The sequence below is a fragment of the Dendropsophus ebraccatus genome, chromosome 4, assembly GCF_027789765.1.
Source record: "Dendropsophus ebraccatus isolate aDenEbr1 chromosome 4, aDenEbr1.pat, whole genome shotgun sequence".
NCBI classification, from domain to species: domain Eukaryota; kingdom Metazoa; phylum Chordata; class Amphibia; order Anura; family Hylidae; genus Dendropsophus; species Dendropsophus ebraccatus.
Window position 1 is genome coordinate 84,782,586 of NC_091457.1, and position 19,995 is coordinate 84,802,580.

Genomic DNA, 19,995 nt, shown 5'->3' on the forward strand with positions numbered 1-19,995 from the left:
ATTCCCTGCTGTACAATCCCACCACCACTTCCAACACAGTCTTGTCTAAAGCGGATGGTATCACTGCCGAGATTAGTCTGTGTCGGAAGTGGCAGCAGGATCGTTCAGTGGGACCCCGGGGGAGCATAGTGAGGAGGTAAGAATAGGCAGTATCTAAAAAATTTTAAAGGGCCGGCCTAACCCTTTAACCTGATAAATTGTGAAAGTGAACTTGCTGACCCCAAACACTCGGCATTTGACTCTCAATGATTGTAGAAGTTGGATGCAGCCCTTAGGAGTTGTGGAAAACATGGATACAGCCATGTTCGACTTGATTAATGAGTACTCGGTTACGTTTTTTACTACTCGCTCAACGCTAGTCAACACCACTTGGATCCGGTTGGTTCTCAGTCTACACTCCTGCATGGTGATATGTTGTCTAAGTCACATGACTCTGGAGTAAAATTGCCACACGTCACAATGATGCCAGTATGGATGCCACCACACCAAGGTGGTCATTGCCTATACTGTGTGCTAGGAGTCAAGTTTAGCCAGAAGTTCTCTCATTTTGGTTTTACATACACAATATAGGGATATAGACAGTTCAGACTGGAGGAGATCCAGTCTGGGCCAATAACACTAAAGCTTTATTAGTGATTGGAGTCTGATTTATCTGACCTACATTTTAACTTCTTGAAATGCTGTAAAGATAAGTGGAAAGAGGTGACAAATTGGCAAACATTCCAAAGTAATAGAAACTCCACATTAGTCAATCATTTATAGAACACTCAGTCCTTTTTAGTATTAACCCTGTACATACTGAAAAAGGCAAGAAATAACATAAATAGCCCTTTATTAACCTATCCCCCTCTCATGTTCAAAGACGTTCATTGAAAATGTTTTTTTTTTCTTGTAGGACTTTATCCTGGAACATTACAGTGAAGATGGAGCAGATTATGAGAATGAGCTGGCTGACCTGATGGACCTCAGACAGGTAGAGGCTTTATGCTGAACTTGCTGAACATTTTTTCTTCCCTTTTGCTACTGAGTTGGCATTGTCCTTGGCCTCAAAAATATACTTATGAGTAAGGGGGTGAGGGTTACAGTATAACTCCAATGTTGTCCAAATTCACTGGTTTGGCAGGGAGTGGCCAACCATCTAATGTCTATAGGAATGTCCCAACCAATACCAGATGTCTGAGGAAGAAGGATTGGGCATGTTGCATTTTAACATCTCATGGGATGTTTGTTCTCACAGGAAATAATCTGCCATCAGAGGTGTCCAAAAGTGGCTTACTATTAAGAACACATTCATGCTTGGCCAAGTACCAAAGAGGTCAGCAGGACTATCTGCTTGCCATATAAGCATTTGGTTGATAGCTTTATGACCATTTAAACAATTTGAGGGATCTGCCAATACCTTAATGTTTAAGGGATTAGCCTGACAAAACAAGAGTAAGAAAATCTGAATTTAAACTATGTAATAATTTGCTTAGTACAACATAGGTGTCTTATGTATATGATCAACCTTAAAATGATCTTCAGTTTTATGGGGTTTCTGGATAGCACCACACATATGACTAGTTTGTCAATTCCTTATGTGCCCCTCGCCCATAAAACTGGTTTGGGTGGATACATGGTGGGATTGTTGATGGGTATGCAAATATTCCTCTTGTCTCCTTGCTTTATTTTCAGATTGCTTCTGCGGCTAATAGTAGTAATTCCTTAATTTGTATTAGAATACTTTTTACAATAAGCAGAGGTTCCCATTTAATGTAAAGCATTCTCAGGACATCACAACCCAACCTCTGAAAGCCCCTAAAACTAAAAAAGGTTTGCCGAAGGTATACCTTCATCTGAAATTGAATCAGACTATAATAATTTTTAACCCTTTTAGGGTACTATTACACGGGCCAATGAATGCCTGATAAGAACTGTAAATGAGCCCCGATGTGCTAAATCAGCGCTCGTTTACTGGGCCTATTACCCGGCCCGATTATCGTTTACCAAGGGCTAAAGGGACATCTTTACCGATGTCCTTGCAGCCCTTGCTTAACTTAATACATTACTTGGCTTACCAGGCTGCAGGGCTCCTCTTGCGGTCTTCTCTCTGGGTAATTGTTAGACAAAAGTGCTGGGCCTACTTTCAAGAAAGTAGTGTAAAATTATATCCCAGGGGCATTAGATCCAGAGTATGTTTCATATAGTGCCCTGGCCTTTGGCTGTTATGCAATCCATAGCAGTGCCACCATCTCTCATTTATAATACTCCTGCCTTCTTTAGTGGTAGAGGGGTTATTGGGACCCTCAGGTACCAGGGTCTAGTGGAAACTCCAACTTCTGAACACTCTATTATTACTGTTCCTTACATGTTTTTTTCTTTTTAGGCATGTCGGACTCCTAGTCGAGATGAAGCAGGCATTGAGATGTTGATAAGTTATTTCCAGCAGCTTGGATTTTTGGAGAACCGTTTTTTTCCGTCCAGCAGAAATATGGGCATACTGTTCACATGGTAAGGAATATATATGGGCATATGGACAACATAGAGGGAGTGGGCAACCATGTAATATCACATGTGCAGCCCCTGCAGCTACCCTGTATGTAACTATAATCATCCTACACATTATGTTAGGTAAAAAGGCTAATAGCAATTCCAGTTGTTGCTGCCAGACACAGTAAATGGTTATATTTTTTATTTTTCACTAGAACAAAGGGAGGGGGGCAGGAGTAAACCTTCAGGGGACTTTGTGTTCCCCTGGCAAAGTTTCTCTTCAAGTATTTTTCCCTCAGGAGCTTTGTAGACTTCACAGACATGTAACCGGAGACGTTGTGTGGATTGTCAGAACAGGTCTGTTTGCGTACATAAATATTTTCTCAGTTCAGATTCTCATCTGATCACTTCTGTGACAGCGAATAAATCACTGTTTCACTGCTGAACTTGAGAAGATGCTTGAGCAACCGCCCTGACAAAGGGGTAGTTAGGCTGAGAAGCATGGTCATGTGATCCACCATCCATGTGACTGCTGGGCCCAATACATGATGCATACATAGGGGGAGATTTATCAAACATGGTGTAAAGTGAAACTGGCTCAGTTGCCAGTAGCAACCAATCAGATTCCACCGTTCATTTAAGAGTCTCTGAGGAATGAAAAGTGGAATCTGATTGGTTGCTAGGGGCAACTGAGCCAGTTTCACTTTACACCATGTTTGATAAGTCTCCCCCTTAGTGTTTAGGTGAACTCTGTGGTCATGAGGGCTGAAATCTACACTGGTAATTCTAGAACACTGTTAAAACACCATTGAATATGGCCCATTACAGTTAATGTTAAATGTGTATTGATGGTCATTATTAAAGGGGTTATCCAGGATGGGAACAACATATTTGCTTCCTTCCAAAAACATTGCCACACTTGTTGTCAGGTTGTTTGCGGTATTACAACTCAACCCTATTTACTTCAATGGAGCTAAACTGCAATGCAACTTACAAACTGGGGTCAAGAGTGGAACCATTTCTGGATAGCCCCTTTACATATGCCTAAGTTATAGAGAGGACAAATAAAATAACAATAATAGAAATGTACATATTTATAATTTGAAGTAATTCCTTAGCAACCCAGCACATCTTGACCATTCCCTTTAAAGGAGAAGTCCGGTGAAATTTTTATTAAAGTGCTGTATTGCCCCCCAAAAGTTATACAGATCACCAATATACACTTATTACAGGAAATGCTTATAAAGTGCTTTTTTCCCTGCACTTACTACTGCATCAAGGTTTCACTTCCTGGATAACATGGTGATGTCACGACCCGACTCCCAGAGCTGTGCGGGCTGTGGCTGCTGGAGAGGATGATGGCAGAGGGATGCTTAGTGTCCCCCTACCATCATCCTCTCCAACAGCCACAACCCGCACGGCTCTGGGAGTTGGGTCGTGATATCACCATTTTATCTAGGCAGTGAAGCCCTGATGCAGTAGTAAGTGCAGGGAAAAAAGCAATTTATAAGCATTTCCCATAATAAGTGTATATTGGGGATTTGTATAACTTTTGGGGGGCAATACAATACTTTAATAAAAAATTTTGCCGGACTTCTCCTTTGAGTCACATGATGGGTTCAGACATGGTCCCTGTTTATTCAGCCTTAAACAATTAGCAGTGCGGCCAGGTATGAGTGCAAACACGACCACAAGTGAAGGCTTCTGTTCCTCCTCCACTTAAGCGGATCTGCTGAGTGCACAAAATAAAAGGAAGACTTAACATTAATGACAGGCTGTATTTTGATTCATAGATTATAGGCTTGAGTAAGCCTTTCATGAACCCACAGGCCTGTATAAACTTCTAGATGAATGGCTAGGGTGGGGAAATTCATTATCTTGTAGTCTTAATAAACAAAGCAAAAAAACAAGTTTAACGTTTTCCTTTTATGTCTCCAAATTATAATGCACTCAGGTGATGTGGCTATATTTATTCAATATGTATTGGGAATGTGGCCCATAAATATAATGGGATCTGGTATCATGATCTAACATTAAACAGATATTCATTTTTAAGGCATTTAAGGCTTTGGGTGCTGTCAGATATTTGTAGTATCATGTGTTTTCCACCCTCATAATTGCAATTTGTCATTTCCTCATACCCCAAATGGGGATAGGATCCACCGCAACAAATCTGCGGTATATCCGTAATGCGTGAACATTCCCACACAGCATTTTTTCGAAAACATTACTGCAGTTTTGGCTCTTATTTTCTAAAAATCATATAGGCAGGCAACAAGAGTATTGCCTAGAGCAGTGCTTCTCAAACTGTGAGGCGGGCCTCACCACTGAGGCGCCCCCTAGTTGTTGGTGAGGCCCAGCTCACCGGTTTTCACAAAAGTAACTATAATCTGCACAGTCCTTTTGCTGTTTGCAAAAATCTCCATTTTAGCAACATTATTAATTTATTTTGTACTTGCTTTATTAGTATCTAGAGCTTGGGAGATGGGTGAAAGCTAGGCCTAGCATTATTTTCAGCTTTTAAATGGACTACCACCGCAGATAGTGAGGCCCAGGCATCCCCTTGGTCAGTCTGGTGATATATGTGTGTATATCAAATAAATAGATATCATACGATTTTAATGTTGTTTTTGCACTTTTACAGAAAAAAAAAGCATGGTTTATTTAAAGGGGTTGGCAAATTTATAGTAAAGTAGCTCTGTGTACAGCATTAGTAACTGTACTCACTGTATATACTGGCAGCAGCTCCCTGTGTACCTCATAGAGCTAAAATCAGACTCCCCTCCTCCAGGCTGTGCTGTCCTGCTCTGTTATGCGTTTGTCCAAAAGATGGCCAACATGGATGAGCATGTGACCACATCATGCCCCCCCCCCCCAGTGTCCTTCCTAGACATATACAGACTCAGTGGTGGACAGACTCACAAAAGAGAAGAGCAGTCCAGCCTGGAGAAAAGGAGTGTGATTTTAGCTCTATGAGGTACACAGGGCCGTGAGTACAGTTACTAATACTGTACAATGAGCAATTTTACTATAAAGTGGTTAACCCCTTTAAATAAGTAGCAGTAATGTGCATAAATACACATGCCCTATATTTTATCATTTTCTAAACCATACAATAACTTTTAACTCTTTGCTCAGTTGTCCCCATAACTTAAAAGGTCATTTTTTTTTAATGACACTTGACTTAATCATAGCTGTTACCTCTCAATAGCAGTCCCTTTGATCAGTCTTTATAACAAACCATTATTAATCTTCACTGCATTTAGGTATGACTCCTTTACTGGCGTTCCTGTGAGCCAACCAAACATCTCATTAGAGAAGGCCAGCATTCTGTTTAACATGGCCGCCCTCTACACACAGATTGGTACTCGCAGCAATCGGCAAACAAAAACTGGACTGGAGGAGGCTGTGACCATGTTCCAGAAAGCAGCAGGTAATGTGGTATAGTCCACAATTTGTATATAATGTGAACATGAACATGCAGTACAACCCAGTACTGGCTATAGTCCGTTTTATCATAATTAGCTGACAACCTTATGTGTGGTGTGTCTGGCAGAAGGCCACACTTTTGAGTCCCGCGAAGGGAACATATAAGTGTGGGAAATGGCCTACATGTATTTACTATCTGACTATGTTAGCGCACAGTTTTTGATGGATGCCAACATATATAATGAACATATAGTGACATTGTGATGTGAATGGGCTAATATACACAGTTGTGGTTTGAATGGTCCGTGCATTTCAGTGTTTTTTTCTGACCGTTAAAACAATATACGTGAAGTTAGCCAAGCAAAAAACAAATGTTCTCACAACACTGCTTACTTGTATTCCAACCGGACAGTCTAGTGCAGCGGCAGCATTGGCCTATGTTGTCCACTCCTGTCTGGGTGAATTCACATGCTACAGATTTGTTGCAGAAAATTCTGCAACTAAAAATCTGAATATCTGAATTTGATTATTTGTACAGCAAGCACATGGACGTGAACTGAACAGTTGCAAACCTTTGTGCCATAGATGCTACATATAGATGTTATATGTCTTTCTGTAATTCAAATGTTTGACATAGTTGCTTTTACAGTTCTTAAAAGGGGAATGGGTCTAAAAATGAATCAGTATTTTTAGAATTACTTTTTTTGGTTTCAATTATTGCTTGTTAGTGAAATGCTAGCAAATATGAAGTGCACTGGAACTGAGAGAGACAAGATGCACAGAAAGGGTTAACCTCAGACAGGCAGGTTGGAGATACCTTGCCTCCTGACAAGTACACATATAGTCCCTCCCCTTTAAGTTTTTATGACAGGGAACCTTTCTGTAACATTCTAAAAGGCTGCAGCCCAGTGACATCATTGTTTTTGGCATGTTTGACCAAAAGATTATTGTGGTTAATGATTAACATTTACTTTTCTAGAGAATTCACTGAAATCCATCCACAGTGCATATAGAAGGGCATTCAAAGAAAAGAGCTGTTTTCTATTAAAATAAATAAATAACTGGATTAAAAATAATGTCCTGCCCCAGGTGATATGTGCCCTTTTTCTTCTATTAACATCAATAGGATCTATTGAGTTGTAGTACAATTACCCACATATATAAACTTTATATAACATCATGGTCAGTTTTTTCCATGGGTGCAATTCTAGGACACCTGCTATAACAGGGAATTAAAGGGAATCTGTCACATGGCTGTATCTATGTTTTCCTGGCAGCCCTAGGGTGGCATCCGACTTCTGCAGCTACGGGGAATCGAATGCCAAGCTCTCGGGTTCAGAGTACGTTGCGGCTCCTGAACAGTTTGGCAGGTCCAGTTTACACTAGTGTTTAACTTAATTATCTGTTGTATTGTAAAATGTAACACATACTAATCAGTGGCTGATCCCTCATGCTTTACACTGCAGGTCATATCAGTTACAGATCATGTCAGTTACAGCATAGACAGAATTAGAGTAAACTCCAACCGACAGCCACAAGTTTCATACCCACACACATCCAGACATATATTGATATCCTCATTAATAACTCTTTATAGAGATTTAATATTAAGGAATTATTCTATATAATAAATTGTTCTATCCCTTTGGGTATAGCGGGTAACTCCTCTCAGCGGCCAGACATGGACGCAGTGTAAATGTCCAGCTAGTTAATGATTGTCCGTCTGACCTTTGTGCTTCAGCCTCTTGTTATGCATTAATATCTTAAGGATCGTTCTGAAAATATTCAGTGTAGTGACCCATAAAAGTCAATCATTTCATAATATCTGGACCAGTCTGTCATGTCACTAAAACCAGAAATAAATGGGTGACTGCTTAGGAAAGTCTAACATTGCTTATCATGGGCAAGCGATAGAATCAGTGTAATGTACTTGTCCTGTGACATTGAATGGTAGTGAAGGGTCTGTCTGCTTTTACTGACAAATATTTAATATAGTAATAGAAATGATACACTCTGATGATATGACCCTGAGGGTAAGAGAGTTGTCAGGTGTTCTTATACTGTAAGAGAACATCTTCCTCCCATACCATGCAAGCACCTTATATCCGGTTCTTACAGTGACCGGTTAGGTAGCTGACCTAAACCTCCCAATCCCTTGCTCGGAGCAAGAAGATGCTGGATACTGACTCACTTTTCTGCCAGCCCGGAACAGGGGCTTCTTTGTTTGATGCTTGGTTAGCAAAAGAATCCAGAAAAACAAGTTTCTCCTAATTTTCTCTGGATTTTGTATTGGGGATTAGGGGGCTTTATAACGCCATCAAACATATAGCCTAACAAAGACCTGAAAGTTTGTTCATCCAATCCAATATCACCTCCCTATAAACATGCCTACTTAGTTCAGCTGAATGACCATAAATTGGTTGAGATAGGTGACCACTAGATTATTTGCATGTCTTTTTTTTTTTTTTTGTCATGGGGAATAAAACAGGTTAAAGTCTAACCCACCTGACCCTTGGATATACTGACTTTTCTTATAGTAACTAAGAAAACCGAACTGAATATTTTTCTTTTGTTTATAAAGTATAAATGGAACCTTCTGCTAAGTAAATAGTAGGTCACAGCAGGTATTGTACACAGTGAGCATATATAAAAGAAAAAAGCCGTGCCTGCAAGTCTTCTGTCAAGGACTGATAAAGTTTAACTAGTCCGACCGGTTACAGTACAAATCCTGGAATGATAAACTTGTGTTCACAATTGTTGCCTGAAATAACTGGGGTATGGGAGGTGTATGAACATGTCAGAAGACACGAGGAAGGGGGGTGGTGAGATTTAAAGAGAGAACTTCTAACTTTATTTTGTACACTATTTCCACCTATAGGGCCAGATTTATTTGGCTATAATATGGCTGGGTTTTAGGGTCCTTGTTATGTCTGCCACACTCAGAACCCTGGTGGTTCTTTTAAACTGATCTTGAATCGCTATTGCTCACACATTTGTTATCTCTCTCCTGAATAATTATACAGTAGTATGCTTTATATACATTATATATTCCCTATCCAGTTCTGCTACATAACTAAGCATATTTGTTATATGGGACTCTGGGAAACTGGACTTACTGCCTTTATGGTTACTCATATGCCATATTGGCTGTCATCCAAATCTCAGATATAACTTAGATATAGCTGAATAGGTATTTCACAATAAAATTTTAAAATAGGAAACATAATAAAATATAACACCTTGCATCATTCAGATAATTATAGTTTACTATGTGATACAGTTATTACCATGGGCCTGGCGAACTTTGGAGGATTAGTTCCTACAAATAGCAATTACCTTGTTTCACTGCCCATTCCTGACATTGGGGCCTATTTCCCAGCATTATAAAATACTTCATCATTGCAGTGTGTTACGTTACATAACAGATTATTTTTTTACTGTATATAAATGGGTTGTTCCTTACCATTGCTTGTGTTTCAGGAGGAAGCCACTATGTATGCAGAGTATACAACCTTGTATTACACAGCCATTCCCCACTGGCTGCATGTGCTATTACACACACAGACAGCAGCGGGGACTGCCCAATGTAGTCAGTGGTAGTCTGCTGCCATCGCTCCTATCGCTGTTGTTGTTGTGATTTTTCAACCTGTTGAAAGACCAGGAACAGCTGACATTGTGCATGTCAGGCGATCATGGTCTTTTAACATGAGCTATTACACCAAACGATTATCTGTCGGAATAGCCAGCAATCAGCCAAGAACGGCCAATAATCATTTGGTGTAATAGGGCCCTAAGATTGCCATATGCAGAGGTCTGATTTTAAATCCTCAGTGTCTCCAATCCTAAACATTGAGTAAAAGCTGCCCAAACACTTTCAATAGCTGTTGGCCAAACATCTGTTTAAAGGAGAGCTGTGCGGGCTTTGGCTGCTGGAGAGGATGATGGTAGGGGGACACTGAGGGACACAGGGCACTGGAGGGACACTGAGCATCCCTCTGCCATCATCCTCTCCAGCAGCCACAGCCCGCACAGCTCTGGGAGTCGGGTCGTGACATCACCATGCTATCCAGGAAGTGAAGCCTTGATGCAGTAGTAATTGCAGGGAAAAAAGCACTTTATAAGCATTTCCCATAATAAGTGTATATTGGTGATTTGTATAACTTTTGGGGGGCAATACAATACTTAATAAAAATTTTCACCAGACTTCTACTTTAACTGTAAGCTATCTTTCCTGTTCTTCACTTACACATGAACATTCAGCTTGCCAAACGTTCAGGTGTGCTTAGAAGGGAGGGGTAAGCTGCTCTCAGACTCCTTTTTTTATTTTTTATTTTATTTATTTATTTTTTTTACAATAAAATGGCCAGGCATTAGAAATCCAATATGCCTCATAAATTGTCAGTGAACGTCAACTTTTAAGGGAGGAAGACAGGAGGCCACCATAAACATTTCAGATTATTGTACACATTCTTCTAAAGATTCTACTTCTCAGAATGTAAATCAGGAGATTAGGCCATGTACAGATAATGGACATTAAATGAACCACTGGCAAAAGCAGAAGGCAGCAGAATTACAAATGTAGCTCTGGATGTGATTAGATTGGATAACTAAAGGAAAGTATTTAAAGGAAAGTTACATGTACAATGTTGTATTTATCATATATTAAGATGTAAACTGTAATATTGTGGATATCAGCACTTTAATACTGTGGTTACTAGCAACCATGGTAATATGTATTTAAACTGAAGAAAATTGGCAGCTGTCTTAGTGAGCATAGAAAATATTTTTTCCTACAGCACAAGCCACACCAAAAGCACTGCTCCTCCTGCCACAAGTGGAGGAGTGCTTTTGTCCCCCACCCCCATCCCACACACTGTTCCCAGAGGTTTCTCATTAATATAGCTGCATACTATTGAACCATCATATATGCTACCATTTATAGAACAACAATGATTTCTTAGTTTTATTTTTTTTCTTGTTTAATGCATACTAAGTGCCACTGGAGTGCCATTCAATACCTTACTGTTAACCAGTTTATGCTTTCCTTTATTTTATTGTAATGACTTCCCAAGCATGAGGTGCTCATACCATGTTCCTCTCTTCCAGGTGTACTCAGCTACCTTAAGGAGACATTCACCCACACCCCTAGTTATGACATGAGTCCAGCCATGTTGGGAGCCCTGATTAAGATGCTTCTGGCAGAAGCCCATGAATGTTATTTTGAAAAGCTGATCGTAGCAGGAGTCCAGAATCAGTTCTGCACTTTGGTAAAGATGGCGCAGGAAGCGGCCAAGGTACGTGTCGTCATATTATATAAGTCAATCACCAGTTCCAGCTGTGTTGAAGTTTCCTGGAACTGTAATATCATAAGTGCGGTATCACAGCAACCTGACTGTTGTATGTGTACACATATAAGTAATCGTATGTGTTTGCTTTTGCTGTGTTGGCTGGAGGGTGGTGCTCGGTTCAGTACATTGATAGCGTTTCCATACCAGCTTCTTAAGGGCCTGTAGGTGTACAGGTAATTTATCTGCTAAAACCAATAATGAGCATCTATGTTCAAAGTATATGTTTCTGTGGCAATAGATTATTGTATTAGGATTGTCTTTATACCTACAGAACTGCATGGGCCAGTAAATATATGCAATTCCTGACTTAAAGAAAAATAGTTGAAAGAAAAATAATATATTTTTTTTTACTTCAGTGCAAATATACAAATTACACAAAATTTTAATACCTGAACCTTCTGGCGTCAGGAGACATATACACAAAAGGGCATTATTGTAATGAATGGCATATGTTTTTGTAGAGAGGAAAAGGAACAAATGATTTAATGTTGAAAAAAAAATTGTGAAATCATCAACAAGAAAATCTCAATAATAATCTTAAAAATTTGTTGCATATATATAGTGCATATATAATATTCCAAACTGGGGGTGTCAGACTCTGGCCCATGAGCCAAATCTTTGTCAGTTAAGTCCCGAACTAAGCAAATGACAAGGCAGTACCATGTTATTTCCTTGGCACTGGGTAATTCCATATTTTCTTTCCTCTAACTTAATTAAAGCTTTTTCCTTAAGTTAAAATAATTCTCTTTTATTTCTATGTGGTACATTTCATAAAGCCAGAATATTTGGCTATTATACAAATGCTGCTTTGTGTTATATTTATGATTTTAGTTTTTTATGTGATGTTAAAAAGAAAGGCAAGAATGTTAACTGACCTAGCATTTCCTAAATGGGGGCAGTGTTGTAAAGAAACAACTGTAGAATAATGTTCAAGTACTAAGAAGTGGAATTATAACACTGAGTGGCTCTTAATGATCCTAATGAAAAAATCAATACCCTGAAGCCAAGCCACTTAAAGGATAAATAAAAGATTTATTGTAGCATAAATATGTAAGAATGTAAGAGATTAGGTAAAGATTACAATATAAGGTATAAAGCACTTGAGAAATAAAAATTTACTCATCTGAGAGGAATGGCTGCTTGGAGAAAGGAAGAGAAGCATAGAAGATTGTCAGCAGAAAAAGACCTCTGGGTCCATCTAGTCTAATTTTTTATGATTTCCTTTCTTATTATATTAGGATAGATATATGTTTATCCCAGGCAGGTTAGAATTCTGTTATTGTAGATTTACCAACCACGTCTGCTGGAAGTTAATTTCAAGAGTCTACTACTCTTTCAGTAAAGTCATACTTTTTCTGATATTTCCCCCAAAGATTGTGCCCCCTTGTCCTTCTGTTCAGTTTTTTTTTTTTATATTAAAAACACTTCCTTCTTGAATACTAAGTCCTTAACATATTCAAAGGCTTTAATCATGTCTGGTTTCCCTCCTTTCCTCTAAACTATATAGATTGAAATCCTTAAGTTTTCTCACTTTTATGCTTTATGGTATACAGCAGGATCACAATCTCCCTTTTCATACTGGTTATACCTGTAGCTATACAGCCCAGCATACGATTTGTTTTCCCTACCGCCTGGTTGCACTGGTAACTCATTTTAACGCTGTCGGTAATCACTACCCCTAATTCCTTCTGTTCTAACGTCTTTGCCAATACAGTACAACATTCACTGAACTATCCAGGGATTAAGTCCAATTTCCCCTAACTTCTCTATCAGCTCTTTGCTAAAGTCCAGATAGGCGATATCCACAGAGAAGTTGTCAAAAATCTGAGTTCCTGCTGGGGGTGGGAGTGCAGGTCTTGGTTTCTTATGGTTCTTTTACAGGACAAAATAATCGCATTGTTCAACAGTAAGCTTTCTCCCATCAAAACCCTCTTACTTCTACATCTATGATAATAAAGATAGGTCCCATATTAACCCAAAGTGGCTAAAGCTAGACATCAGAGCATCACCTGACTTTAGTCTCCGCAGAATGTGTCAAACAGTAGATTATGAAATGGAGTATGATTTCATCCAAACCGGAAAGGGTCTTAAACCTAATATAATCCATTGTATTACCTATAAAAAATAAACTGGTTGTCCTACAAGTAAGTGCTGGCAATGTTTGGAACCCCAATAAAGAATAAATGGAGCGCTGGGTGTGCATGCATGGTGCACTCTGTTATTTCTGAGGGACATTTCACCTCTAGGCAGATGGACCCCTATCCTTTGGGTAGAGGATAACTAATAACTGTGGGATGTCCATTTTAAGGTTTTTCACTTATTGATACAATAGAGGAGGTTGTTGACCTCTATGTACAGTAGTTGTCCAGATAGAAAAATATTGCAGGGAGTTTTACTATTGAGCATTCCTGGATGTACATAGCATGTGCTTTGGACACTTAGAAAGATAAATTACCTGCATTCCACTCACTAGGCATTTGTCCCTGCCTGAAAAATAGAATGGAGTAAAGGTTCATTGCAGAATTTTAGAGCCTGTAGTTAACAAAGTATGTCCAGACCCTCAGGAATAATACCCTACAAAATACACCGCAGAAACCCCAAAGGGTAGCTATGGATTTCTCCAGTGTGACACTTTGGACCAAATTTTTTAATTGCTGTCATGGATGTTTATTTAAAGGAGCTAATCTGCGCCCTGCATCTCTGATGCACATTCCCAAGAAATACTCACATGTCACTCAATTTAGCAGATTCAGAATGCAAGCTTAAAAAGAGTATGCAAACAACTGCAACATGTCTTATATCTGAAAACAATGGGCATGCATTGCATGTGAATAATTCAGTTTGAATTCCATCTAATTTGCCCAAATGTTTGAGCTTATGAAATTGGTTGTATTCTAATCTAACAATATTTCTCATTGCAGGTCAGTGAGGTCTACTCGCAAGTGTTTAATGCTATGAACCAGGCTCCCATCAAGGAGAACGTCCCCTATTCTTGGACCATTATGGTGCAAGTGAAATCGGAACATTACAAAGCCCTGGCTCACTATTTTGCAGCTATTATGCTCATTGATCACCAGCGTAAGTATCCCTAATAAAGAATTGTTGTATTTAGCATATATTGTACTGAAGCAATTAATGTCCAAATGTAATGTCAAAGAAGCACTCCAGCAACAAATGTATGGTCTCCTCCAAGCCTAAGGCTGGTGAGGGTAAAGAGCTGCCCTGCACCTGATCACTAGATGCTCCGTTTCGGTTCCTGTCCCCGATGCTCCATTTCTTTATTTTGGTGACTGTTCCTGTCCCTGATGAACCTGATGCTCTGGTTTTCTTTTTCGGTGACTGTTCCTGTCCCTGATGCAATGCCAATTGACACTGCACTTACCATGTGGACTGGAAGTTTAAGTCTATGAAACATGAATACACTTACATTAGGAAAATGACTTCTAGTCCATCCACAAGCCCCAGCTTAAAGGGGTTGTCCGGCGATAAAAAATTATTCACAGAATAACACACATTACAAAGTTATACAACTTTGTAATGTATGTTATGTCTGTGAATGGCCCCCTTCCCCGTGTCCCCCCACCCCCACCCGTGTACCCGGAAGTGTGGTGCGCTATACATTACCTGTCGCGTGCCGACCACGGTCTCCGATCCTCAGCAGTGACGTCTTCTTCGGGAGCTTGGCGGATCTTCCCGAGTGCCGGCCGCCCTCTGCAGCGTCATCCGAAGCTCAGCCGCGATTGGCTGAGCATAACTGTGCTCAGCCAATCGCGGCTGAGCAGCTGATGACGTGGCCGCGTCATCAGCCGCTCAGCCGCGATTGGCTGAGCACAGTTATGCTCAGCCAATCGCGGCTGAGCTTCGGATGACGCTGCAGAGGATGGCCGGCACTCGGGAAGATCCGCCAAGCTCCCGAAGAAGACGTCACTGCTGACGATCGGAGACCGTGGACGACACGATATGCGGTGAGTATAATGCACCACACTTCCGGGTCTAGCGTGGGTGGGGGGAAACACGGGGAAGGGGGCCATTCACAGACATAACATACATTACAAAGTTGTATAACTTTGTAATGTGTGTTATTCTGTGAATAATTTTTTATCGCCGGACAACCCCTTTAAATCCACTAGTCACGCTGGGGTGCAGCAGGAAATAGAAGTGGTTCTGCATGGGAGCAGTGGAGCACCTTGTAAGTGGGGGGAGCAGGGCAGTCCTTTAGCATCACATTTGTCTCTGGAGTGTCCCTGTCACTAAATCACTCTCTAGTTCTTTAATATAATCGACACTCGGGTTAAGTGATTTTGCATTTGAGGGACGATAGGCGGATGCCAGACACCTGTGATATTGCTTACGCTTACAGAAACAAAATGATCAGACATAGTAATTCCATTATGTAATCGGGTATAGGTATGCCAGGCTTCATAGACATTGTCAACTGGTCCCATCAAAACCAGTGGGATCCCCTAACCAAAAACTAATTTTCACGACAAGCTCTTAAGTAGGATTTTCACATAGCATGGCAGATGAAATGATATGGATCACCCTATCTAATCTAGCAGGAGGAAAGTGCCACTACCATCCTGCAATGTTTCTATTTTCAATACAGCAATAAAGCCATCAGGTGTGCATTAGTTTTAGAAACCAGTTATCTTGCGCTAGTAACATAGTGCTACAACACTTAACATTGGTTACTATCTATACAAATTGTGTAACTTTAATACAATGCAGACTTTTAAACTAATTAGGATAATGACTAATTCTCTCTGACAGTGACACCTCATGATGATGAAGACAAGCAGGAGAAAGCTTTATCTCAGCTCTATGATCACATGCCGGAAGGAATGAGCGCAATGAAGATACTGAAAGATAAACAGCAGCGGACCCTGCTAGGTAATAAACAATGGAAGACTGGACGTGAATGATAAATGTGCAATACTTATTCCTGTACAGATCCGGTGTAATAAATACAGGTGGAAAAAAAAGGATTCAGGTGAAGCATTGGAATTGTAAAAGCAAATGTACCAGTAGAAGCAATAAACAAATATTTTCATACAACCTGGTCGGTGCCGCCCATTTTTCAACTCCGGGAGCTGATCCGGTTTCCATACTATCTAATGAAGTAGTTTGGTGCACAGGAGGTGGGAGCTGTGCACCGATATCTCCTCCCTGGGGGACATGCGCCTTCTGAATAAAATCTGGCCTGGCTCGGCATGTTACCAAGGAATATTGGTGCACTGAGCCTGCCTCCAAAGTGTCCACCAAAGTATTTCATTAGCATGTATAGAAACCGGACCAGATCTCGGGAACCAGGCAGCATTTTGAAGAATGGCACCATCAGAATAATGGTGCTGACCAGGGGATATGAAAACTTTTGTTTATTGCTTTTACTGGATCATTCGCTTTAAGTACATGTGAACATAATCTGAATGAATGCAGCTCTGGAGTAAAATACAGGCTGTACCTCAGGCAATATAACAAAGAAATCATGGCTCACCTTATTTGAATGGATAATTCTACCAGGGGATGACACATGGAAGGCTGATCCAGTGGTCAGAAGGTGCAGATATTACAAATGGAGTGGTTCCAGTATCAGTGTCTCCAAAAATAAACTACATTTTATTAAAGCTACGCGTCTCAAGCACCATGACTCTTCATCACTACTGAAGGTGAAGAGCCATGGTGCTTGAAATGCGTAGCTTTTTGTACTTTTGAACTATACACACCGTTTTTATATGGATTCTAATAAATTTCGTTTTCATTTTTTGAGACTCTAATGTTGCAGCCTCTCCTTTTTTGTATTATTACAGGATAAGTAATGTACAATTTGTATACATTGGGGCAGAGTTCTGCTAAAAACTGGCATACATGCCCTTCATTATGTGTTTTACACTTTTGGGCCTCACTAGACATTGAAAAGTTAAAGACGGTAATAATAAATCTGGCCCAGTGACTCCACCAGCAAAATAGTGAGTTCAGCTGAGCAGTATAATACTGCTTGTAACTCCAGATTAGTATAGGAATATGATAAGTAATGTATATGCTCAATGATTCCACTAGCAGAATAGTAAGTGCAGTTCTGGAGTTTAATACAGGTATAACTCTCTGTTAAAGACAATTCTCTCCATTCTATTGGTAGCATATTTGAATATCTGACATCTATGCCATGTTTTAAGGTGATATTATAAATTACTGTTTTTCTACCTATGTTTTTGGTAAGACTACGTTGTATTGTATATGATAATATGTCTTTTAAGCTTATTACAAAGGCTCATAGTATCTGTATGATATTGTAAACATACAATCCTTTGTTGCCTGTGAGCGACTTTCTTTTTGAATATGTAATGAAATTTCAATATGTATGTTCAAATATTACATAAGCCACTAATAAAATATCGTTAAAAAAAAAAAATACAGGTATAACTAAGGATAAGCAGTGTAATGTATGTGCACATTGACTGCACCAGCAACATGAGTGTAGCTCTGGACTAAAATACAGGTGTAACTCGTAGCAATGACAATAAGAATACAGTCAGGGTTTCAAAAGAAAATGTGATTGGCCATAAATCTATATTCGGCTTCCAGCTCAAACTCCGGCTTTTGCTAAGATCACATTTATATAAAATTTTTGTGACAAATTGTCCTCTTGTATGTGATATAAAGATAACACCCACGCCCTTTGCCATTTTAAGAGTTGTATAAAAATTCCATAAAGCTTGGTGATACCACCCTTGTTCCTGACCGCACCTTGTTACACAGGACATAGTTCACATTCCTTGTTGCTCTGGGACAATAGAAAAAAAAAAATCACTGTAAACCGGTCAACAAATGTCACTACAGAGTGCCAGTCCTCACCCTGCTTATGAAATCACAAAATGTATTGTGTAGACAGCCTTGTTATCCAAGTTGTTTTGTTGATCAAAAACATTGTTTTGTCTTTTTCTTGTGTGTAGGAAAGGCACATTTATCCAAAGCGATTGTGTGTCATGAAGAAGCCCTGAGGTTATCTAATCTGTGTAGCAACCTCAAGCAGATTGACATCCTGCAAGAGATGCTGTCTGCTTTCCACAAGAGGGCGCTACTCAAAGACTCAATTTACAAGAAAGAAGATGACTTCCTGGGAATACTAGTTGCTCCTGATATAGTCAGTAAGTGCAGTCTGCTAGGTTTACGAAGATGCATAATTTCTAATATCACAGTAACATTGTGCTTAAATACCTCTCATTTTATTTGAGTTCTATGGATACTGCATTTTATAACTATTAAATAAAAGGGGTTATCCAGGAGGAGAAAAAGCACAGATACTTTCTTGCAAAAACAGCTCCACCCATCCACAGGTTGTGTATGGTATTAAAATTAAACTCCATTCACTTCAATTGAATTTAACTGCAATACCACACCAAACTGAGGACAAGAGTGGTGCTGTTGATTGAAACATGGAGGGAGGTCAGAGGTTGATTTCAAGACGAAGTTGTGCTGAACATTCCTGTTTATGCGAAGAATTGGGGGGAAAACTGACGGCCAAACAAATGTTTGACTGCCAGTTATTGAAGGTGTGGGGCCTCCTTTAGGTATGTGGCTAGGGTAACTGGTTACTCCGATAAACCGGAGAGCAGCCAGATGCCGCCAGCTTATCAGATGGTTTTCAGCTGTGGGGCCCTGGAAGCAGTTGTCTCCCTTCACTGCATAGTGGCCAGGCCTGGTTACTGCCGCTCAGCTCCCTTAAAAATAAATGGATAGGCCATTAATAGTTTTTGCCCAGAAAACCCCTTTAAGGGGCTAAAAAGTAGCTAGGGAATAAGGTAATGAAAGAAATTCTATCTGCAGCAGTTCCAGATAATGTGGTTTGTCTCCGGATGGGCAGATTCCACAGATAATCAGGAAGTCTTTTTCATTTCATCTGTATAAATCATATTTGCTGGAATGTATTCACAATGAAGTCTTTTGATCTTCCCCAGGTAAAACAGAGTACAAGGCAGAGATCATTCCTCCCCCACTCTCCAGGGTGAAAGTGATTGATTTCTTTCAACGACTGGTATGTATCACACCACCACACAAAGATTTCATTACATTGTATATACACAGCGGGCGCCACATTCCTGTATGTTGCTCTCCGGTGTCTTTGTAGATCTCTAGATACTTATATGTCATATCAACAGTAATATCAGTTACCACTTTCTAACATAGAATGTTGTATAGGGCTTACAGGCAGCAGACTGACATTGTTCTTAGCAAGCCATGTTTATTCCCTCAAGGTTTTTTTTTTTACTGAAAGTATCTTCCATTCTTCGTAGCAGTCAAGAACAGAAGGTGTGTTTTCAGTGCACCTATACCATGATCCTGTGCTTACATCCGATAACCGAGGAGCATAATTTCCTCACTAGAGATTTGATTACCGTTGGATGCAGCCATAGGGAGTCCTGGAAAACATGGATACAACCATAGGCCATGTTCACACTACGTAAGAGACCGGCAGTTCCGTGACCCCGCCGATCTCAGAAAAGATCACCCCGGCAGGTACTGCAGTACCGGCCAGATGATGTTTAGCGCCGCAGAGTTCTGATGCAGGCGCATCTGTGCGCGCCCGCATCAGAACTCCCCACAGCAAACTATTGAGCGTGCGGCCGGAGCACTGACAGGGTTTTCAATCAATAGCGGCTGAAGAAAACTGACATGTCAGTGTTCTACGGTGCCGCTAGGGATCCCGGCTAGAGTGTATACTATGGGGGACATTTATTAAGTCCGGCGTTTT

The 19,995-nt window shown here is 40.2% G+C and overlaps 1 protein-coding gene across 1 annotated transcript in view; it reads left to right on the forward strand.

The window, feature by feature from the left end:
- The window catches only part of RHPN2 (rhophilin Rho GTPase binding protein 2), a 52,820-nt gene that overhangs the window by 27,448 nt on the left and 5,377 nt on the right, over positions 1-19,995 (forward strand). Inside the window, exons 5-12 of the mRNA XM_069966185.1 lie at positions 896-973; positions 2,366-2,490; positions 5,736-5,902; positions 11,005-11,192; positions 14,168-14,324; positions 16,017-16,136; positions 18,197-18,391; positions 19,202-19,278. Of these exons, the coding sequence (XP_069822286.1) occupies positions 896-973; positions 2,366-2,490; positions 5,736-5,902; positions 11,005-11,192; positions 14,168-14,324; positions 16,017-16,136; positions 18,197-18,391; positions 19,202-19,278 (1,107 nt within the window). The remainder of the gene's footprint in view (positions 1-895; positions 974-2,365; positions 2,491-5,735; positions 5,903-11,004; positions 11,193-14,167; positions 14,325-16,016; positions 16,137-18,196; positions 18,392-19,201; positions 19,279-19,995) is intronic.